General features: G+C 46.3%; 1 protein-coding gene across 5 annotated transcripts in view; it reads left to right on the forward strand.

Annotated features, from left to right (window-relative positions):
- SCN8A (sodium voltage-gated channel alpha subunit 8) overlaps window positions 1-23,033 on the forward strand; it is a 59,248-nt gene that overhangs the window by 29,486 nt on the left and 6,729 nt on the right. For 3 of the 5 annotated variants that reach the window (XM_075075510.1, XM_075075507.1, XM_075075506.1), the window contains 16 exons: window positions 102-308; window positions 883-1,170; window positions 1,568-1,927; window positions 3,729-3,864; window positions 5,792-6,030; window positions 6,454-6,627; window positions 7,583-7,939; window positions 9,069-9,539; window positions 9,923-10,040; window positions 10,726-10,880; window positions 11,771-11,944; window positions 16,013-16,135; window positions 19,456-19,740; window positions 20,941-20,994; window positions 21,968-22,105; window positions 22,818-22,922. In XM_075075510.1, the coding sequence (XP_074931611.1) occupies window positions 102-308; window positions 883-1,170; window positions 1,568-1,927; window positions 3,729-3,864; window positions 5,792-6,030; window positions 6,454-6,627; window positions 7,583-7,939; window positions 9,069-9,539; window positions 9,923-10,040; window positions 10,726-10,880; window positions 11,771-11,944; window positions 16,013-16,135; window positions 19,456-19,740; window positions 20,941-20,994; window positions 21,968-22,105; window positions 22,818-22,922 (3,384 nt within the window). The remainder of the gene's footprint in view (window positions 1-101; window positions 309-882; window positions 1,171-1,567; window positions 1,928-3,728; window positions 3,865-5,791; window positions 6,031-6,453; window positions 6,628-7,582; window positions 7,940-9,068; window positions 9,540-9,922; window positions 10,041-10,725; window positions 10,881-11,770; window positions 11,945-16,012; window positions 16,136-19,455; window positions 19,741-20,940; window positions 20,995-21,967; window positions 22,106-22,817; window positions 22,923-23,033) is intronic. The other 2 variants (XM_075075509.1, XM_075075508.1) reach the window with 1 other exon arrangement.

Consider the following 23,033-nt stretch of genomic DNA (forward strand, 5'->3'; position numbering starts at 1 on the left):
TCGGGTCAAGAAACTTGGGATCGGTTCACGTATCGGGTGTCACCCTGAAATTGCTTTCCCCGTTCCTTTTCTCTTCCCTCTACCTTCTTTTCTACTTCCAGACCTTACGAGCAGCAGGAAAAACCTACATGATCTTCTTTGTCTTGGTGATCTTTGTGGGATCGTTCTATCTGGTTAATCTGATTTTGGCTGTGGTAGCTATGGCTTACGAAGAGCAGAACCAGGCCACGCTGGAGGAGGCAGAGCAGAAGGAGGCGGAATTTAAGGCCATGTTAGAACAATTGAAAAAGCAGCAGGAGGAAGCACAGGTGAGTGCTTTGATTGTATATTTTTGATGCATTTACATACTTTAAGATTGATTTGCCTGTTATCACAGAGCAGTGACGTATAATCAAAACACGCAGCAGTACCACGGCTGGCTTGCCCTGGCGTCATGTCCTCTGGTGGCTGGGGTTGACATTGTGCGCAATCCCTTTCCCGCTGCTGCTGGTTTTTCCTGAATTATGTGCAAGCTTGCTGTGTTTGTCTTGTACTGGAAAACTCCCTTCTATTAAGGAAATTTTAAATGTTCCCAGAGTTCCTAGTTAAGTGTGGGACTCTCTTTTCAAGACAGACAAGTACATCTTTATTGGTCCTTTATTAAATGCTTATAAACAAAGCTGAGAGACTGTGAGAGATTTTACTACCTGCAAAAGCAGACTATAAAAGCTTTTACAAGTCCTGGCTCCAAGTTTCTTCCAGGAGAAGGAATAAGCATCTCAATCCTGCCTCAGAGGCTTGTATTGACGTGCATTAAGCCACAGTCTTTCTTAAAGCAGAAAACTGAGTATGAATCGTGGTAAGATCTGATTTATTTTTCCCTTCTCTTGCCTACACCCTCAGGCTGCTGCTATGGTCACTTCGGCAGGGACAGTCTCTGAAGATGCTGTGGAAGATGATGGTGGGGGGAGGATGTCTCGGAGCTCTTCGGAGATTTCCAAACTCAGTTCCAAGAGCGCCAAGGAGCGTCAAAACAGGAGGAAAAAACGAAAGGACAAGGAACTGTCAGAAGGAGATGAGAAGTGTGACAATGAAAAGGTGTTCAAGTCTGAATCTGAGGATGGCATGAGGAGGAAAGCATTCAGGCTACCAGATAACAGGCTAGGAAGGAAATTTTCCATCATGAACCAGGTAGTTTTCATTTCCTTCGCTAATGTTTGTGCTTGTTTGCAGTCAGGATAATGTTCTAGTTTAGATCCTCATTAGCATGTCAAAGGAATCTGCCCACCGTCTTGAACTTGCCGCGGATCAGGAGGACACTTATGGCCCAAGTTTACAGCCCTTGCACACACTTACCCTGGCATAAATTGTTCCTGAGAGCACTGAATCTAACCAGATAACTTCTTCACCGACGTAGCTCGGCCAGCCAAGAGCAAACAACTCTTAAAGTGTAGCCAGCGACTAAGTGGCGATGGTTTGTGTAGACCTGGAGAGGGAGCGAAACCACTTTAGCAGCACTTGACGGCACCGCAGTGCTTTGTTTCCATACTATTCACGCTGTTGTCATTCTTTCTTTTCTCCCTCCTAGTCTCTCCTCAGTATCCCAGGCTCCCCTTTTCTCTCCCGACACAATAGCAAGAGCAGCATCTTCAGCTACAAGGGGCGATTTCGTGACCCAGGTTCAGAGAACGAGTTTGCCGATGACGAGCACAGCACAGTGGAGGAAAGCGAAGGCAGGAGAGACTCCCTCTTTATCCCCATCCGCGGTCGCGATCGAAGGAGCAGCTACAGCGGCTACAGCGGCTACAGCCAAGGCAGCCGCTCCTCGCGGATTTTCCCCAACCTCCGCCGAAACGTGAAGAGGAACAGCACGGTGGATTGTAACGGCGTGGTGTCCCTCATCGGTGGCCCACCTTCCAGCATGCCTGGGGGACGCCTTCTGCCTGAGGTGAAAATAGATAAGGCAGCTACTGATGACAGTGTAAGGAAGGCAATGGGTAGATAGCACAGGCATGGCGGTCTGTCCTCTCCTCCTCTCCTGTATGCCGCCCTTCGAGTGAACCAGACTCCTGCTGGAATGAGAGTCGGTCTGTCTGACCGCAGACGATAAAGTCTGTATTGGATCGAACGCCCTGCGCCTCAACTTCCCCTTTCTTTCCTTCTCAAATCAATGACCCGCCTCCTTCTCCTCCTGGCTTCCTGGGAAAAAAAGGCTTGGAATTGAGTCCTTACTTAAAGAACTAATGATAGTATGTCGGGGCAATTCGTAAGGAGCTGTTTAAAGCCTGGGAGTGGGGAAACCAGCCCAAATTCGTTGCAGATGTCCACTATAAGACAAAATATTTGGGGATATAAAGGGAAATACAAACAATCTTTTAGCCCTCACTAAACTTTGCAAGGGAAGCTGTTAGTAAAATAAGGATTTTTAAAAATTATTTTTTTAAATTTTTCAATTTTCCTTGACTGTGACTTTTTGTAATTAGTTGATTGAATTGGTATCGAGTAACCTTTTTAGTGGATCAGCATTTCCGAATACAGGAGAGAAACAAAGCTCAAAAACTAGAATATTAGTAGGGCGTAAAAGAATCTGGGTAAGATTGAAACAACTTCCTTTGAGAGATACCTAAATCAGTCGTTTCTGAGAAAAGTCTGGTTACTGTGCCTGTAAATTCCAAGCTATTTTTTTTTAAAGTTATTTCAATTCTTGCAACCTGTTTGACCTTAATTAGTTGTGTTAAGCATCAGTTGCTACCTGGCTTTTTTCTTCCCTTGTTAGCATGTTAATACAATGTTTTGCTTCAGTGTTTAACTCTCTTTCTAACACAGCATGAATGGGGTAGGAATAGTAATCTGCATGACGCATGTGTGAAAGAGAAAGTGTTACTTAGCGGTTATTTTGCTAACTCTGTATGTAGAGAGAGTTCAACAGGCAACAAGCTATTAACTGTCATGGTGGGAGAGCCGCCTGGGCTGTGCAGAGGCCTTGGCTCACGAGCAGGTAGCAGCAAATTCCTATAATGAGGAAAAAAACCCAGCTGCCTGTTAGTACGCGAGATTGTCTGTGCCTAAACAGGGACTGGCATTTGCAGAGCAATCTTAGGAGGGAAGCTGTGAGGTGCCTTTAGCAGTGCAAGCTCTTTGACTTATGGGAAGCAAGGTGATCGATCCTTCGCAAGGGTGAAATCGAGACGTGGTTTCATGTCCGTGTTGTGTTAGAAAATCAGCTTCGGAGTGGGCTGGAGTGGGAGAAACCCCTGTTAGTTCTCGGACAGTGATGTGGCCAAGCTTCTTTTATCCTAATTTTCAGGTGCAGATTTTGAAATAAATGTTGATACTGCCAAGTGCTTAGTTCCTAAACCTCATTCATTTGTGTGGCTCAAAGGGGGCTGGGGTGGAGTTCACGCTCTGACCAGATGTGTTGTAAAGTGGCTGGTTAAAAGAGTCACTGCCCGTCTGTGCTGTTTGGTAGTAGTACAGAGTATAAACTGCTGTGTACTACAGCAGTCTTCGTTAGATGTGTTCTCTAAAATATAGTCCTTAATTTGTCTAAGGCTGCAAAGTACTGGTGCTAGTAGAAATGAGGGCTTGAGTTCTGGTTTGGCCACTCACGTAATATGGGAAAGCGAGAAGGATGGCAGGGGCAAGGAAGGTTTTCTCCCTTGGGCGTACGTGCCATATTTCTAGGCTGATAGCATGTAAAATGCCGGGAAGATTAAGGGTTTGTATTAATCATCATATGAATTTTGCAGGGTACTACTGAAATCGAAATTAGAAAGAAACCCGGTGGGTCTCTCTTGGTCTCGATGGATCAGGTGAATGCGTCCTATGGAAGAAAGGATCGAACCAACAGTGTAATGACGGGGTTGACCAATACCCTTGTTGAGGGTAGGTATGGCTCGAAGGTGGGCCTTTGGTATTTTCCAGTATGTATGTATCGATTGCCCTCTCGTGGTGTGTTGTAGGAAGACAGAGGACCCATCCGTAGCTCTTCACACGTGCCCTGGGCTCCCTGTGCTGGAGCCGTGCTGGCTGTCTGTCCCTCTGCACGGCCAGAGGTGTGGCCGGCCACAAAACAGGTACGGACACACATGTCCGCTCAGTTTGTCCGAGAGGATGCCGAATGGTAAGGTTAAAACTTCATGAGATGGCTTCGTAGTGCCTTGGGGCATTAGCGCGATGGCTGGTCTGTAAGGGAGCAGGGTGAGGGGTGTAGGGTGCGGGCACAGGCTCTGGTCAGGCCCCGACTGCGTGGGCTAGCGCTGCACAGCAGAGATCAGTTCTGAGCCTCGGGTACCTGACAGAGGATGCCGTGCCCTTCAGACATACAGAATTTAGCTGTCCCTGCTTTTGAGTACATATTCATGCATTGGTTTTGCCTAAATCTGCTTCTTTTGAGTCATTATTGGTACAGAAGTATTTATTAGGCTTTATTTTACTTGGTTTTGCATCTAAATTACATAGATACAGAGGTAAAGGCAACGAAGAGTTGTAATTTTACAATAATGAATAGGCAGTGTTGGAGATTATAGGGGTAGGACAATGTCTGATTCAGGCGTTTGGTCTTTGCCATCTCCCAAGGACCGGAGGGACCCTCCTTTGCTTATAGTCCACGGGAGAAAAAGATCTGGGCTACGCTAAGAGCTGAAATGTGAGAGCTGTCAGAAGAGAAAGGGACTTCTACATGACGGAAATTCTGAAACGGACAGCATGCGGAGATGAGATTTCCAAATATGTTATGCAGGAGCCAGCGAGAATTCATGAACAGCAGCCGTATGAGGTTGATGATCTCAAATTCCTGCTGTCTCCTGCAATAAAATTGTATGAAAACTAAATATACTTAGAAACAGAGCAAGGTTCTGTTGCTGCTTCCCTCCTGCGCAAACGCCTACAGGCTACAGTGCTACGGTCCTCTTTTTTAACTTTAGAAATTCCAAGGCAACTAAATACTAAGCAACCAGAGAACCAATGAGAAAGAGAGAGCAGTGATCCTTTCCCTACCCCTCAAAAAATAAAACTTTGGCACGAACAGCTGTATAGCCTGAATGGGACCATTGCAAATCAAAGAATAGAGGGGGGGAACTCCTGTTTTTTTCCCACCCCCACTTGAAATAAGCCAGTTTAAAAAAAAAGGACGCAGCATCATGTTTGATTTCTGTAGATGGATGTGGTTTGTCTTAATCAGGTTATTCCTGTTTAAAATCCTTTGCAGCATTATGTCATATATTTCCTCTTTTAGACCATGTCTGCATTCAGCACAGAATTCATTTAAGCTATTTAAAAACTGGCAGTGAAGACAGTTTAGAATCTGTAACTCTGATTTAAACCATTTTACCTTGATCAGTTCTGAGTTAAACACATCCCTTCATTTAAAACAATGTGGATTGAATCACGAGATCCACACGGGGCTGTTGCACAGGTTTAGAACTGTGCTTCCCGGTAACCTCGTGCAGGTGTGAGGTAACTCCTGCGTAGGCACAAAGGAGAAGCCAGTGAAGCTCAGCGCAAAGACTGACTTGGCTTGTCTGTCGTGGCGATCTGTGGTTGGCCATGGCATCACAAGGTTCATGGCTTAGTGACTCTCTGTCTTAAGCTACCGCCAAGCATCCTGGAGCTCTTCCGCTTTGAGCGTAGTATGTACATAGGGCAAAACATATCTTTGGCCCCAGAATATTGAATTGTGCAATCAGGGAGACACAAGAGAGGTTCAGGACGGGGAAAATCAGAGAGTATTGTAGCTGTGCGAGGCCTCAGACAGATCCAGCAGCCTCAGAGGTGAAGACTGAACTCGTGCTGTTTTGTTTTGTAACCGTAGAGCTGGAAGAGTCCCAGAGGAAGTGTCCCCCTTGCTGGTACAAATTTGCCAACACGTTCTTGATCTGGGAGTGCCACCCCTACTGGATCAAGCTGAAGGAGATAGTGAACTTAATTGTCATGGATCCTTTCGTTGACTTGGCCATCACCATCTGTATTGTGCTGAACACTTTGTTCATGGCAATGGAGCACCATCCTATGACCCCGGAGTTTGAACATGTGCTCTCCGTAGGAAATCTGGTAAGACGCTATTGGTAAATACTCCTGACAGATCTGCTCCTGCTGGATAAATTGCTGGTTATTGTAGACTTAGACCGAAGGAACTGCTGCTCCAGACTCTAGATGACACCGAGAGGCATGAGCTTGCCCTCACGGCAATCTGTGGCAGCTCAGAGATGTTTGCGAAGGGTGCGCTTCTCTCGTCACAATTTGTTACTGCTTAAAAATCCATCTCTTAATTCCTGGTACACCCGAGGGGGTCAGTGATACCTGTGCTGCGTCAGGGGAGAAGAGGCTATTGCAGACAAGCACACGGATTGCACAGGCCGCATGTCTGAGTTGGCATGACAAATTGCATTGTTTGATATTTACCCTGAAGATCAGAAAAAGAACTAAAGCGACATTTTGCCTGTTTTTTGCCTGTCTCTCTCTTTACCGCTCCAGGTTTTCACTGGAATTTTCACAGCAGAAATGTTCCTGAAGCTCATTGCCATGGATCCCTACTATTATTTCCAAGAAGGCTGGAACATCTTTGATGGATTTATTGTCTCCCTCAGTTTAATGGAACTGAGTCTAGCAGATGTGGAAGGACTTTCTGTGCTGCGATCTTTCCGATTGGTATTCTGTATTCCAGTTCTTTTTGAATGTTACTATCTTGGAGCTACTAGAAAGCTTTTAAATAAGGCAAAACCCACTCTTTTTGTTTGTTTGGTTTGGTTTGGTTTGGGGAGGACAGAGATGGAATGGTGTCGGTTTTGTTGTCTCTTCTTAATTCGCAACTGCTGTTTATGAGAGCTGAGCGACAGCGCGTAGGCAGTGAAGGATGGCCTGGGAGGTGTCTCGGTGTAGAGTGCTTAGTGGGGGTGGGGGTGGACCATTTTAGAATGTGCCTCTTACTTCACGTGGTCAAATTTGGTAGGTTGTATGTTACAGTATGATAAAAGTCCTGAATGCCTACAGCCGTCATGTGCTTTAACTTGTGCTGTCAGTGGTTAAGCTTTTGAAAATTAAATTATGAAAGCCTCAAGGTTAAATTTTTGGGCACAGAGAACCACAACTGAGGTCAGATTTTCCAAGGAGCACAGTACTCAGAAGCTCCTGCTTATACCAGCTTCAGAAAGTCTGTCTCCAGATGAGATTCTCTGGAAATTAATCTTTGATTGTGTGTTCTGGATATGCCAGGAAGACAAGTCCTTTTTTCCAGAGGAAGATGAGAAGCATTCAGGAAAGAAAAAGTAAATTTTTGTGACACACACCCTTCAAATAAATCTCGTGACTCCCTTGACATTGCAAAGTTGCAAAGCAAGATAGAGGCTCCGTACTTTTCCTTTGTAAAGGGAGATCACTGTGCAGGGGATAAATAACTACAAAATATAGGAGGCCAAACCCAAGGAGAAGTAAAGTATTCCGCACTCCCACTGACTTCAGTAGCAGAACCATGGGCTTATGTTTACGTAAAATACAAGACGGTCGATGTTTAGAACGTTCTACCTGATTTCCGTCATTGTTTAAGATGGAATTAAGTTAAGTGTCGTTTTTCTGTTTTGTTTTTTGGTTGTTTTTTTTTTTGTAGTTGAGAGTCTTCAAACTGGCCAAGTCCTGGCCCACTCTGAACATGCTGATAAAAATCATCGGTAACTCAGTGGGTGCTTTGGGGAACTTGACCTTGGTGCTAGCCATCATCGTGTTCATCTTTGCTGTGGTGGGCATGCAGCTCTTCGGCAAAAGCTACAAGGAGTGTGTCTGCAAGATCAATCCGGAGTGTGAGCTACCCCGCTGGCACATGCACGATTTCTTCCACTCCTTCCTTATTGTCTTCCGTGTGTTGTGTGGGGAATGGATTGAGACCATGTGGGATTGTATGGAAGTGGCAGGACAGGCCATGTGCTTGATTGTCTTCATGATGGTCATGGTCATCGGAAATTTAGTGGTCAGTAAATGGTTACTGATGGTCTTTACTGGTTACCTCTGGGTGGGGTAGAACATGGGGAGACCACAGGACTAGGGAGTAATGATCTGTGCATATCTCGCGGTCCTTCGTGGCCTTTGACATATGAACGGTCCTGTTGACTTTGGTAGCACAGTATTAAGGATGTGCTTTGCTTGATAACGACCATTGCCTACGAGTAAAGCATCGAAGCGCTTTGTAACAAAAGCTGGAGGTACAAAGACCTCGGTCAAAGGGGACAGATCCACACCTTGCCTGAGGGGGTAAAAGAAGCTCAAAAGAACCAAAACCTGGCTCTTCAAATGCCAGGAGAGGAAATAATTTGGTACGCAGGGGAAGGTCCTGAAGTGTTAAAATCAGGTTGGAAGTTTCTTCTAAAATCTGCCCACTAGCTCAGTCAGGAGGGATAGTTGTGTGCAAGGATCGGCTGGTGAAATTGCAGGGCCTGTTGTGTGGGAGGTTAGACTAGATCATGATGCTTCCTTCTCGTCTTAAATTTCATGAAGAAAAGTCTCTGGAGGAAAACATAAGCAAGAATGAAGTAGTATAAACAGTTGCATATCTAAAAAGCAGTGTGAGCGCTCGCTGAGAGGACTTGTCTCGCCAAGGGTTTTTGACAAAATAAGTCTTGGGGACCAGCGCTAGGTGTGGGCAAGGAAACAGAGCTGGGAGTGACCACTCAAAATGCCTAGATTTGGCCCGTTTCCTTTGAGCCAGAGATGGGACTAAACCAGTAGCACGGAATTTAAATCCCTTGGATGGCTGCTGCTTAAATCCCTCTCTCTAATCCCTGCGCTCTGGGTCCTGCAAGGGGCTCTGTGTCAGGGACTCAGGGACCCTTTTACCTGCACCAAACCCCACTGACACCAGCGGAGTTGTGCGGGACAGGGCTTCCCCGTTCACGGAACGCGTGGCAGGATCCCTGTCTTGTTCCCTGAGTCCTCAGCAGGTCTGTGGGGCCCCAGAGCTGGTTGTGAGTGTGGTGTTTGGAGACTTCACTCCGCAGCCCCTGTTAATGTCAGCAGGACTCGGGTGGCTAAATACTCCTCTTCAGCTTTGGGAATATAACCCTGGGTGGCAGCTCTGCCAAGCGTGACCTCTTGTCCTTCAGGTGCTGAACCTCTTCTTGGCCTTGCTACTGAGCTCCTTCAGCGCAGACAACTTAGCAGCAACAGATGATGACGGGGAGATGAACAACCTGCAGATATCTGTTATTCGCATCAAGAAGGGCATTGCCTGGACCAAGGCCAAAGTGCGTGAGTTCATGCAGGCTCATTTCAAGCAGAGAGAGGCAGATGAGGTCAAGCCCTTGGATGAATTGTATGACAAGAAGGTGAACTGCATCGCTAACCATACAGGGGCCGATATCAACAGAGACATTGATTATCAGAAGAACGGCAATGGCACGACGAGTGGAATTGGGAGCAGTGTGGAGAAGTACATAATAGATGAAGATCACATGTCCTTCATCAATAACCCCAATCTCACTGTCCGGGTACCTATTGCTGTAGGTGAATCCGATTTTGAAAATCTCAACACAGAAGATTTCAGCAGTGATACAGACCCTGATGGCAGCAAAGAGGTAGGATGGAATGCTAAGAACTCGTTCTAGTCATTTGACCCTCATGTGGGTGCTTGGAAGCGTCTCGGGAGGGAGAACTAGAGAGTGCCAGCACAAAACTTCAGTTTATATTGTGATGATGTCTTTGCACTCAAGAGGGAAGTTTCCTGGGCTAGTTGCTCTATGGAGAGCCACAAAGACTTATAAATATGTATAATATAAATACTTAAAACTGTCTGTCCTGTTAACATGAGATGTAAGCTGGGTCAGGATCTTAATGAGGTGAAGTGAGGAAACAACTTCCGTTACAGTAAATCTGATTAACAAATTGCTGAGTCATCATGAAGTTTGATATTTGTTGGGAACGAATTATAGATTGGATTGGGTTTTATTTTGTGTTCAAGAAACTTGATGATACCAGCTCCTCTGAAGGTAGCACCATTGATATCAAGCCCGAAGTGGAAGAGGTCCCTGTGGAGGCACCAGAGGAGTATCTGGACCCAGACGCATGCTTCACAGAAGGTAAGATGACTGTGAGTATAGGAAGAAGCCTCTGAGCTGTTTCGGGCACCTGTCTACTGTAAGCTTACCTTAAGGTTAGGTCTCGGCCTGCATCAGGGCTGGCTGTCAGCTTATTTTGAGACCCTCCTGGTCCCTCCATCACAGGTGAACTAGCTTAGAAGCATTTGCAAGGTGAAGGCCTCGGAGGCATAGTTGCCATTGCAAGGATCTAGATGACCTATAGGTAGGGCAAGTTGATCGTTTGTACAGCTGATGCCTTGAGTACTTAGAAGCAGAAGAACCTGGCTTCTGGCTGAGTTTTTTTTCCCCTTCTGTCGCTGGCCTCAATGTCTTTCAGTAACTGATTCATTAGAGGTATTCCCATGGCAAAGATATTTTAAATGGTTCAAGGTTATTTTATCAGCGAGTTTTCCATTCCTCTTCTGTCAAGTGCATGGATACCTCACCAAATATAACGAGCTTAATCTGTTCATGGACCGATGTTAATTCAGGTGCCCAGATACAGAAGTGGCGAAAGTAATCACAAAGTACTCAAGAAAGCAAGAGTTTTAACTGACACTCAGCGCATGTAATATCGTTGGCATCAAAGCTGCTTCTAGACAACAATTTCATGTTCTTAGAGTAGCTCATCTGTTATCTAACCGAATTTGGGCCCATCCTCCTTCGTGCACTGTCCCCATTCCAGGTTGTATGCAGCGCTGTAAGTGTTGCCAGGTGAATATTGAGGAAGGGCTGGGGAAGTCCTGGTGGACCTTGCGGAAGACTTGTTTTCTGATTGTGGAACATAACTGGTTTGAGACTTTCATCATCTTCATGATCCTACTGAGCAGTGGTGCTCTGGTGAGTGAAATACAGAAACGTGTGTGGCTCGGTTGTGTTAAGCTAGGGGATGTTTAGCTGGGAGGGCCGCGTATAGGAAATGCGGTGAAAAAGCAAGCTGTGGTAATTCTTACTTGGAAAACAACACAGCTCCCTTGCGGCAGGTGCTGAACAAAAGCTTTTATTAATGATTCTTGTTTAGTTTAAATTAAGACTGAAAGCCTTCAAACCTGGGTTCTGATTGTAGCTTGGCTAGAAATGTGAGGCTTTTGGACATCAGCCTTTCCTGAACAAGAATAATTGTATTTTCCTTTCTTCGCTTTCCTGTCCTCGCAGACCTTCTTGGCCTTGTGGTGTCACAGAGACACAAACAACGACTACCGTTGGTTGTTCTCACACAGTGCGCCGGCCGTTCAGCAGATAGGGTTGTACAACACGCAGCTTCAGGCGCGCGTTACTCGTGAGTTTTAGGACCGAAGTCCACAACAGTTTGTATCCCACAGCAGTAGCCTGGCTTTCCTGACAGGCACAGCTTTCCTAGCAATGAACAGTCTGATTGCCACTGACTCGGCCCTTTTGGATGCGCTGAGCCGCAGAGAAAGCCTGCCTGTGTGCGTTACTGGAGGGATACCAGCTGCTGAACGTTTAGATATAAAGGCTCGTGCTCAGATCCCTAAAAGGCAGAGAAGTTCTTGTGTTAATTGATTCGGGTCTTTCCTTTTCCGGGGGTTGGGTTGGGGGTTTTTGGGTTGGCATTGCCGTGTTGCAACTACCAGGGCAGAAAAGATGCACCGCGGAAGAAATGCGGTTCCACTGCTCGTCTCAGTATGGTTTGAATAAGCTTCTGGATAACGACATGGCGTTATGGAATAAATCCGCTCTAATGACACGAGTACCTGGTTATTTCCCAGGCTTTTGAGGATATTTACATAGAACAGAGAAAAACCATCCGGACCATCTTGGAGTACGCGGACAAGGTCTTCACCTACATTTTCATCCTGGAGATGTTGCTGAAATGGTGTGCTTACGGATTTGTCAAGTTCTTCACTAACGCCTGGTGCTGGCTGGATTTCCTCATTGTGGCTGTATGTATCCTCTCCTCCTTATTTCTGGTTGGAAAAAAATGGTAGTTAGAAGCACGATGGGGTAATGTTTTCTCCTGAGAAGTGTCCTAACTGACTCACACATTTAATGAGGATTCAATCCCAGGTATCTGTAAGTTTCCAGAACTAGGATAAAACCCTTGAGCCCTCCGAGCGTTGCTGGTGTTTCCTGTGCAACTGTGGAATTTCTGCCCCGCAGGTCCTATGAGCCTGCAGAGACAAAGGAGGGGTTTCCAGGCCTTGGCTCTTTTGCTCCGCTGAAAATACTGTTTCTAAGAGGCCTGCCTGCACGTTGAGCTACGGGAAGGTGTTAACAGTGGGAGAACTTGTGCAGACGTGGTATTCCTTGGTGACACCCTCTTTCTGTAATCATTTTCTTGTGTTATTAATGACGGGGGCTGATGATGCAGGCAGAATCTTCCCCTCCCACCCCCTGACGAGGTCTGTTGTTCTGAACGTTGGGCACATATATTTGTGAGAATCTGACTACTCTGAAAGCTTAATATGCAAACTGAAGTTGAACATCATCCTTCTTCTCTTAAAAAGACCTAATGCCCAGGAGAGGAAAAGCAGGACCGTGTCACAAAGCAAAGACAGCTGCTGAGAAGAGATCGTAGCACGGACAAGGCAGACGGTCGGTCTGGGCAGTTCAGCACACGATCGCTCTGGAATCCCCTGCTGAACGGCTTGGTAGGGAGAATAAATTTGAGAATTAAAAGAAGACAGACAATAGCGAGAAGTGTTAGCAATAAACTTGGTTCTGAAGCACAGCAAGGGCATTTAAAAGAAAGGGAATTTGTGCTGTCAAAAGTGGCAGAAAATGATGGAATTCAATAGGACTTGAAGTCCAAAGAATTGCAAAAAAAGGAACTTTAGAATCCCAAGTGCTTGGATTCTTTTAAAACGTGTCATCACATCCAGTTGTGAGTCAGTGACCTTAGTGAATGCCCCAAGAGCAAGTATAAAAAAAAACCAAAAAAACCCCAAATTTTTCCAAGCTTCTCATTTGGAACATTTTGAATATGATTCAGTTATGCCAAGTTGCTGCTCAGTGACATTATCACTCTGGAAATATTTCTGAGTAGGAGGAGGAACTATGCTTGGAATTCAGGGGCAGAAGTGACTCAAGATGTCTACGTTTCCTGTGGAAAACTGAAATTTTAAAATTTTAAAAAATTTTTAAAGTCCTCTCCGATCTCCTTAACACCTTTCCTTGTAACCCACATCTTGAAGCAGTAACTCTTCTTTTCTGAAAATAACCCTGTATCTCTTTTGCTGCCTTAAGATGAAGTACAAGTGCTAATGTGGAAACTAATGCGAGATACCATCTATTCTGTGCTGCTCCAAGAGTGTTTCAGCAAATGAAATTCTCTGGGGTACTGTATTGAAAAGACGACCAGCAGCTGAGCACAAAAATAGCATTCTCAGTCCTTCTGCTTCGTGTTGTGAGTTGAATTGCAGCTGTTGGGAACAAGGGAAGTGCGGTTTCATTGACACATGTATTACAAATTTCCTTTGCTTCCCAAGTATCCGGCTGCTGGTGGAGTAAAGAGAAGCAGCTTCCCAGTCCGGTGGCGCACTGCAGGGAGGGACCAAGCGCATAGGTACAAAGAACCACAATTCACAGTGCTTTAGGAGGAATTTCTCTTTTCGCTTGGTATCGTAGAGAGGAGTGTTGCACGTTTTTGTCTGCAAAAAATCTGAAATGTGAATTCGAGATGCCAAAATCTTACTCGACAGGATCTCAGCTATGCATCCCGTCCTGTATCCATTAAATCACCTTTTTTTTTTTTTTTTGTATCAAATTTTCTAATGGGACATAGACGGGGTTCGAGTGAAGTCAGGATGGCAGCCGTAACTAATAGAGAATAAGCCTTTGCATCGTAACAACGCTCTTGAATGTTATTTTTCAGGTTTGATAGCGTTGTCAGATAACCCTCCTCCTCTGATCCCCAAAGCTTGCTGGGTGTATTTGTGAAGACAGAGTCTTTTTCTGGGTAATAATGAAGGCTTCTGCTTTTCAGTCAATCTGGAATTCCTTTTGTCTGACATCGGTGCCTGCTGTGTCTTCTGTCGGAGCGTCCCAAGAGAATAATGCTGAAAAGGCCCCATGAAATCTAAAACAGCCTTTAGACGTTTCGCTGCCGTTGTGTTAGTTTCCTTCTTGGGAGCAAGGCGTTATCCCAAGGGGAAGAAGCTTGAAAATCGAGGATGCAGTGAAGCCTTGCCCTGTATTACGTTTACAGGGTAAAATGCTGTAGTTCTCTGTATGAGGACCTTATAGCCTGGGCCTCCAGATCCCATCCGTATTTTGAAATTTGGGACCAGGGATTTAATGTCCCGCTGTGGCGGTGGGCTTGCCCCGGTCCTCGGTGGGCTGGTCACAGAGGCTTTGCTGTAAACCTCTGGGACGCCCCGGCATGTTTTCATCAGTGTAATTTTAAAATCAGGAAACCACATGGAAAAACCAAAGAGCTGTGTTGCCATATATTGTGGCCACTTATTTCGGGGCAGACAAGAAAGCGTGAAGCACACTCACAAACAGCAAAAGAGGGTCAAATCTCTGTGTTTTTCCGCATGTTCATGCATTTGAAATCTGGTCCTGAGATTTCCCTGGAATATGTGTGGAATCAGAATCGTCCTTGTAATGAATTTCGCGTTATTATCTTAATATCCCTTCTTTTAAAGGGAATGATAAGTAGGAAGTGTCCTAGTCTGCAAATGAAGCTAAAAATCCCCACCTGTTGTAGGAGGAGGTCTCATGTTTTTCCATTATTTGTTACTGTATATTGGTGTCTTTTTTTTTTTCCTTCTAAAAGGTTGACATATCTGTTCTTATCTGTCTGTAATGTGGTACTGGTCAAAAATGGAAGATAGTGCCATGCTGATGAAACGGTGTCTGTAGATACTCGTGACTTGGCCACACGTAAAGTCTGATCTAACCTAAAGAGTTTCCGTAGGCTTGCGTGGGAAATGGACTGCTGCCTAAACGCATGTGCCAGCTCAGAAAGTAGATGGCCCCACGCTTTCAGGCTTTTGGTGACACAGGGCTTAATCCTGCAGGACCCTGAGCTGCTCTCGGTACCAGCTGGTTCCGGATATTCAGTGGTTCACAAGTGTAGAGCCAAAATCCCATGCCAAGCTGCAAAAGAAAATAGGTTGTCTTTGTGGTTTTGCTGTTGAGAAATGGGTGTAAGAAACCCGTCTGCAGCTGTGTCGTGGTGTCGGTGTATGAGCCCGAGCAGCCACGCCATCGCTGTGCACCTCAGTTTGCCCATCTGTAAGACGGACTTACCCATCCTCATCCTCCCTCAGAGGTGCTCGCAAACGTCACTGCAGCTTCGGGCAGGCAAAAAAAGCGCACAGGAGTTGCTCTGTGTTACAAGGAGGAAAAACCACACCCGTCCTTGGGTTTTCAGGCCGTAAACGTTGGAACCGGCTGCCTCAGCGCCGAGCGTGCCGGGGTCAGCGTTCACGTTTTTCAGGATTGTTTTGGCAGAAGCGAGCCCAGGCACGCGTCCCGCCCCTGGAGGCCGTTGCCACGGATGAAGCACCACCACTCAGCGTGAGCACGGTGGCTTGCATTACGAGTTGAGCGCAGTTTGTGCAGTGTGTGTATTTATCTGTATTCTTTCTCATAGGTACCTTTAAAATTTGTCTGGCTTAAATTTAATGGGAGCCGCTGGGATCCTGCAGACAGTAAAGGGCGAGGGTAAGGTTTTTGTCATCGTTTGGGCTCTTCCTTCCGACAGACCCCTTCTCTGTCTGTGTGTCTCTGCCTCTCTCTCACTTATCTTTCCCCTATGTTCTTTTCTTATGCCTTTCTCAACCGCATTATTTCCTTCCAGGTCGTTTCAGTCAAGTGAAGTAGGCAGCTGGTGTCATGTCTTCGGTATTTATTACGGGGCCGCCCAGGCTGGCAGTCTGGGCTGGGCAATCAGTGCTAGGGGATTCATTCTAACAGTCTGGAACCTTTTTTTTCTTTTTCTTTTTTTCTTTCCTTTTTTTTTTCTTTCTTTTTTTTTTTTTTTTTTTCTATTTTCTGTGTAGGTCTCTTTAGTCAGCCTTATAGCTAATGCCCTGGGCTACTCGGAACTAGGTGCCATAAAGTCCCTTAGGACACTAAGAGCTTTGAGGCCTTTAAGAGCGTTGTCCCGATTTGAGGGGATGAGGGTAAGATGCCATTAGCAGCTGATCCTTCTGCATGCCTGTGGAGCGGTTTTTTTTAAGCATGCTAGAACTGATCAAAACTGGTGGAAAGAAAATTCCAAACAGACTCATGATGCAGCTGCTGACTCGATCACCTCTACCGTGGATTGTCCCCTCACCCTGCCCACCGCTGCACCCTCCCCTCTTAAGAAAGGGAGATGCATTAAGCTGCCTCATTACATTAATTACTGGCCCAAACCACATGCCATTTGTAGACGATGTTAACACTTGGCTGTTCTCATTTAGCCTGGCTTTTACCTCTAGCATCCGAGGGGGCTTCTCAGCTGTAACTTTTTATCTAGGGAGAATCACCAGGTGCAAAGAAGCAGAATTTGAACCACCTCAGTGTCTCCAGCCCCTCTAGGTGTTCGCTGCTGGTGGAATTGGACTGAAAGACTATATCTGAGGGGCTTTTAAAAATGCAATCTGCCTGCAAGGGGTAAAAGGCTGCTTCCTTTCTCGGATCACTCAGGCCTTCAGGAAGGGACTGGCGGGGAGCTCAGCTGTTTGAAAAAAAGGCTTTGGTTTAATTCCTCTTGTTGCACCTTGTTGTTCTCGGTCCAGTCTGGTGATGACTGGAAGCCTTGTCTGATAGTGAAGCTTTTCCTTTCCACTCCCTCCCTTTTACCATGCTTTATGGTCCCCTGTCCTGTCACTGTGGAACTAGCACCGAAGCACAAGCAAAGCATTGAACTTAACAAGCTTTCCTCAAATTGTTAGACAGCACCACCGTCTTGGGGATTGGAAATTATTGCAGCGTCTCGTTACTTTGCCACTAATATCCTGTATTTTGGTGCTTTTTTTCCATTTGGGATTGAAATAGAACATGCAAAAAATTGTATGTTTCTGTTAAGTAAAGGGTACGTTGTATTAATGGGTTTTCCCCATTGCTCTTAGAACAGTAGTGTAGGTCTTTTGTGCTAAACCCCAGTTAGCTCACAGTCAGAGAGATTACAAGAGATAAAATCACATATTTTTTTTAAAGGAGGGAAGGGGATAGCAGCCACAGTTTTACTCCAGGGTCTGGCTGGAGCAATTCCGCCTGGATCCTTCTGAGCTCCTTTGAATTTGCCGTCAGTGTAACTGAGCACAAAACACAGCGCGAGAGAGGTAATGAGCCGATCAGGAATCCTCAAATTCCGTAGGAAGGGACAGAAATAAGTGACATCATAACAAGTCCGAAGAGGGTCGTTTCTTCCCTAAGATGTTTCCCTGCTATTATTTCTTGGTGTCACTTAGCTTAATTCTAAACTTCATTCTATAATGCAGGCACAAAGGATGAGAACTTTTCCATCGACGCAAAGCCAGAGCTTTTGCTGGGCTGGGTTCCAGCCCCACCTAAGAGCATGACCACAACGGGAAAGACCTAGCACTCTGCCTGCAGATACAAACAACTATTTTTAAGCCGTGCTGGAGAGAAGCTGTGGTTTCTCATGCACAATCAGGACATTCTCGTGCTTAAAGCGGGGGATTTTCGCCACAGCAAAATTGATAGAGCGTTATGACTGCAGCCCAAGTTAGTTGCCTAAACCCAATTATTTTTCCTTTCTTTTGACTTGAAGACCAGTGTTGCTGCCCCATACAACCAGAACAATTCTTCTGAGCCAGAGAACAGAGATTTGAAATGCCTTTGCAAAGGAAACATAAAATGTAGTTCTTTGCTTTTCTCTACTCCATAGTAATCTGCATTTTCAAGAGCTTGCTCTGCTCTTAAATTATTCAGGGAGTTTGACAGTAATGCTATGAGACGTGCATGCATTTTCGTCAGTCTGCACACAAAAGCCATGTTCCTTCTCTCGCATCTTTCTGAACGCTGTATAAATTTAACGTCCCGTAAGTGACCGTATTTCAGGAGGATAAGACACTTTTTTCGCTTCCCATGATGAACTGGAATAAACCAGCGTGCTGATATCCGAAGGATCTTAAATCGAGAAGGCGTACTGCTGTTGTGGTGGTGGTGGTCAGCAGCAGAGCATCCTGTTTGGGTGAAGGGGAGTGAAAGCAAAGGCATCCTGTACGGGAGCCCATCTGGAGGGCCTGACTCTAACCTGGTATACCGTGATGAGTTCATGACGTCATTTAGCAGGTGTAACGCTCCTTCCCGTCTAGATCCCTGTTGTCTTCAGTTTTCCTTCCTGCCTCCTACGGTGGAGGACGGGTGCTTGCTGCAGAGCTTATCGTGTGTGGGGCTTGCATCCAGCAAACTGATGTCGTAGGAGAGGTGCCGCTTGCCGGTGGCAGGAGCAGTTGTGGCTCAGGTGCTACGACGTGAGGACTCCCGAATCACCGTATGACTGAGTAGTCTTTCAAAACTAAGGCAAAGGGGTAAAAACAGTTTAGGTTCTGTTCATCTATTAAAGGAATCTAAATTAGGAGATCGTAATAAAAGATTTAATATCCTGCTGACCTAACTCTATTAAAATCCTGATAGCTTACATTTTGTCATGTGTTGGCCAGGGATGCTTAGGGACATGGTGCTCCCAAACTCTGAGAGGCTAAAATTAGGAGGTGGTGGAATATACGAGCTCTGACAAAACCCATCATCGCTTCCCGCTGTGTTTGCTGCAGTTTGGAGGAAGGAACATGGCTTTTCTGTCTTCTTGAGCCTGCATAGCTGCATGCTCAGCTGTCTGCCTGAGACAACATGATTGGCCTTGCTTGGTCACAAATATGATCTTGATGTTTACAGCGACTCACTGCTTAGTCTTAACAGAGCAATGCCGGGCTTGGTCCTGTCCCCACCGAAGTCAGTGCCACGCAGTTTGCTGGCGACCTCGGTGGGAGCAGGAGGCAGGCTTTGAAGTGATAACAGCCTTGTTTGAAAGTGGGGAATGGCCGTAAGGGCCACTGGCTGATACGACCCATCAAATCCGTGAGCAAAAGTGCCCTCAAACTTGGCTCTGAGAAAATTCTAGCTAGGAGCCTGTTTGTTCCTAAGAAGAGAGTCGGAGCCTCACTCAGTAATGCCCCCCTCTCCCTTTTGGCAACTAAAATTATCTATAATAATTGTTATTTAACTAAAGAAGTAACAATCCAAAATCAAACCCAGTAAATCGAACAGCCTGGCCTGTTTTATTTTAAAAACAGAGCTTCAGTAGGTGGCTTTTAAGTAGAATTTTTCACCGCTTGGAATAAGTTCACTGCCAACTTCTGCGTGGAGTAAACGCCACAGATCTGTCAGTGGCCTTACCTCCTATTCCCCCCCCAAAAACAGCTGTATTGATGCTTGCTGTTTCCTGCCTTGTGTTTTATACTGAAACTTTTTCCCACCCCTTCCAACACAGGTGGTTGTCAACGCCTTGGTTGGCGCTATCCCTTCCATTATGAATGTGTTGTTGGTCTGCCTTATCTTCTGGCTGATTTTCAGCATTATGGGGGTTAACCTGTTTGCCGGGAAATATCATTACTGCTTTAATGAAACAGCTGAGGAGCGCTTTGAAATAGAGGTTGTTAACAACAAGACAGACTGCGAAGCACTGATGCCACCCAACTCCACAGAGATCCGATGGAAGAATGTGAAAATTAACTTTGACAACGTTGGGGCAGGTTATCTGGCTCTTCTGCAAGTGGTAAGTTTTGCTTTCACCATCTCCCTAGTAGTGGTAAATACAAGCTTCCTCCAATGCATTTTGTCTGCTTCCCTCTCTCCGTGAAATAACAGCATCCCATTAATCCCACGCGGGTTTGGGTCTGGAATAAAATTGTCATTTTATCATTCATCCCTTTGCCTAATATGGGTCTCCCAGCACAGCAAGTGGCCCCAACTTTGCTCTTCAAAGAGCCTGCCAAACCTTCCATAAGCCAACAGTAAACCTGTTTGGATTCCTTTACCGTAGCATCATAGGACAGTTTGGGGGGGAAGGGACCTTCAAAGGCCATTCAGTCCAACCCCCCGGCCATGAGCAGGGACATCCCCAACCACATCAGGCTGCCCAGAGCCCCATCCAGCCTGGCCTTGGATGTTTCCAGGGACAGGGCATCGACCCCCGCTCTGGGCAACCTGGGCCAGGGTTTCACCGCCCTCATTGTAAAAAAATTCTTACATCTGGTCAAAATCTCCCTTGTTTTAGTTTAAAACCATTACCCCTTGTTCTGTCCCCATCTTTCTTATAAGCCCCCTTGAAGCACTGGGAGGCTGCAATAAGGTCTCCCCGCAGCCTCCCCTTCCCCAGCTGCACAACCCCAGCTCTCCCAGCCTGGCCCCGCAGCAGAGGGGCTCCAGCCCCCGGAGCATTTCTGTGCCCCCTCTGGCCCCGCTCCAGCAGCCCCGTGTCTGTCCCGTGCTGAGGAGCCCCGAGCTGGAGGCGGCGCTGCAGGGGGGTCTCACAGAGCGGGGCAGGGGGGCAGGACCCCCTCCCTCGCCCTGCTGCCCGCGCTGCTGGGGGTGCAGCCCCGGGCACGGCTGGGGGTCGGGGCTGCGAGCGCACGTTGCCGGCTCGTGTCCAGCCTTTCCTCCCCAGCACCCCCGAGTCCCTCTCCGCAGGGCTGCTCCCCGTCCCCCCGTCCCCCAGCCCGTGCGGCTACCGGGGGCTGCCCCGACCCCGCTGCAGGACCTTGCCCTGCACCTCATGAGGTTCGCATGGGCCCACTTCTGGAGCTTGATTTGTTTCATTTATATGAAATGAAAGAGACATATTTGAGTAACATTAAAGTTCAGGATACAGGGCAATGAAGCGTGCCAGGGAATCCTTGGCACAGCTGGCACAAATGAGGCGTGGTTTTTACTTTGGGTGAATTCTGGCTAAGAGACCGTGTGTTTTCTGTGCTAGGCGACCTTCAAGGGCTGGATGGACATCATGTATGCAGCAGTAGATTCCAGAAAGGTAAAGAGCATGAGCACAAACTCACCTTCCAGTATTTCACTCTACTATTTTGCATTGGTAAAATCAAGAGTAAAAATTGTAGAAATATGCTTATAGTATGTTTTTAATGCTGTGATTGGTTCATCTGCTCTGTTAGTGCAATAAGGTAAAAGAGGCTCAAGAAAAATCCCCAGAAGGGCAGGGTTCTGGTTGCTTTAGGGGCAGGGGAGCTCCTGCTGGAGTAGAAATACTGAAGGAAGGAAGGAAGGAATACAGTGAAATCATATATTTCATCATGAGAACAACTTTCGGGGCGGCATGAGCCGGAAGGTCCTCCCTGACCCTTGCGTGGGAGCCCAGGTGTCGGTTTGCCTCCAGTTGTGCCGTTATGCCTGGGTTGGAGCTCTTCCTTCAGGCACTCCTGCCTGCTAGAATCAGGCGAATACCGTTACTGCCAGTTGGCTTTATAATTTTTTTTCCTTCTCTTCTCTTGGTTTTATATGAAAAGATTTTGAAATGGATTTTCTTGTCTTACACTGACTGCAGGGTGGGAAACAAGTAGTGTGGCTGTGTCAAGACAGTGTAAAAATGTTCTCTTTTTGATCAGCTGATGGTCTTACACGTCCCTCTTCAAAAGAAGGAATGATGCCTTCACTTTGACAGTGCTTGTCATTAAAATGATAATTTCCTTTGTGATTTGCAAATTACTATATATTTTATGGGCACTGACCTCATTTACAGTGAAAGTCAGTTTAAACTGTAGCATATTTCTGAAAATCAGCTCACCGTCCTCCTGGTATACCCCTACGATGTACATGCATATACTGCTTTCCTTCAGACGGTGCGAGGACATGGTTTTCCATCTGTAACTACAGCTTTATAAAGCATGGCCGCTTTACGTGGGAATACTTGAAAACATGAGCAATCTCATTTCGACTGTATTTGTGTGAGGTCTTGGAAATGTCATTTATTTCTCTTCTCATCTCCCATCCAGCAAGAAGAGCAACCCAAGTATGAGGACAACATTTACATGTACATATATTTTGTTATCTTCATTATCTTTGGCTCCTTTTTCACCCTGAACTTGTTCATTGGTGTCATCATTGACAACTTCAATCAACAGAAGAAAAAGATAAGTGATCTGTGTTTGCTGTTTAGCAGGGGAGCTGAGACCTGTTAGAGGAGTGTCGAGTCTTTGGGCTGATGGGTTTTTCTGCAAAATGAGGGTGACGGACCTTCAGTGTGGGCCACAAGCCTCCCCTCTTCAAGCTGCGGGCGGCAGACCCGCTGTGACTCTTAGTGCATCGCTCCCTACCCAGCCCCACTGAGAGCGGCCCAACAGGCTCCGGCAGCGCAAGGGGCAGCCCAAAGCTTAATGTAAAACCCAAGCCAGAGGAGACACCTCCCTAGACGACATTTTCCTGCATTTCTGGTGGCTTTTTGCCCTGGCTAAAGTATACAGACTGGAAGTAAGATGTCTTCCTTGCCTCTCCCTCCGTCTCTCTCCTGTGTACTGCTTTTCTTCTCCGTAAGTCAAGCGGAGGCTTTGCATGGACACAGACCTGCTGAATGGCCTGACACCTCTGCTGCCTGTTGATCACAACTGAGACAGAGGGGATGGGGAAGGATGTGGTGCGATAAAATAGGTTATTCATAGGAAAAATACTCAGTTTTCTTTAAAGGAAAACCAGTCCGCCTTGGGTATTAGTGTAAGTTATTTCTGTCTAAAATAGCTGCCACCAACTTCCCATATGGCAGGTATCCTCATGACTTAGCTAGGATGTTATTCCTTTCCCTTCTGGTGTATGAGCTGATTGTAACCAGTTTTCCTCTTGCCCCTTTACTTTGGAGGTCAAGATATTTTCATGACAGAAGAACAAAAGAAGTACTACAACGCCATGAAAAAACTGGGCTCAAAGAAGCCTCAAAAACCTATTCCCCGGCCTCTGGTGAGTATGTTATAAAGGGAACTGAAGGGAAAAACCTGCAGAGCAGACTTTCAAAGGAGCTTTGGCTCCAAAAGCATCCTTTGTTCTAACTCATGTTGGACTCCACATCAC

Source organism: Phalacrocorax aristotelis, chromosome 26 (genome assembly GCF_949628215.1).
Source record: "Phalacrocorax aristotelis chromosome 26, bGulAri2.1, whole genome shotgun sequence".
Lineage (NCBI taxonomy): Eukaryota > Metazoa > Chordata > Aves > Suliformes > Phalacrocoracidae > Phalacrocorax > Phalacrocorax aristotelis.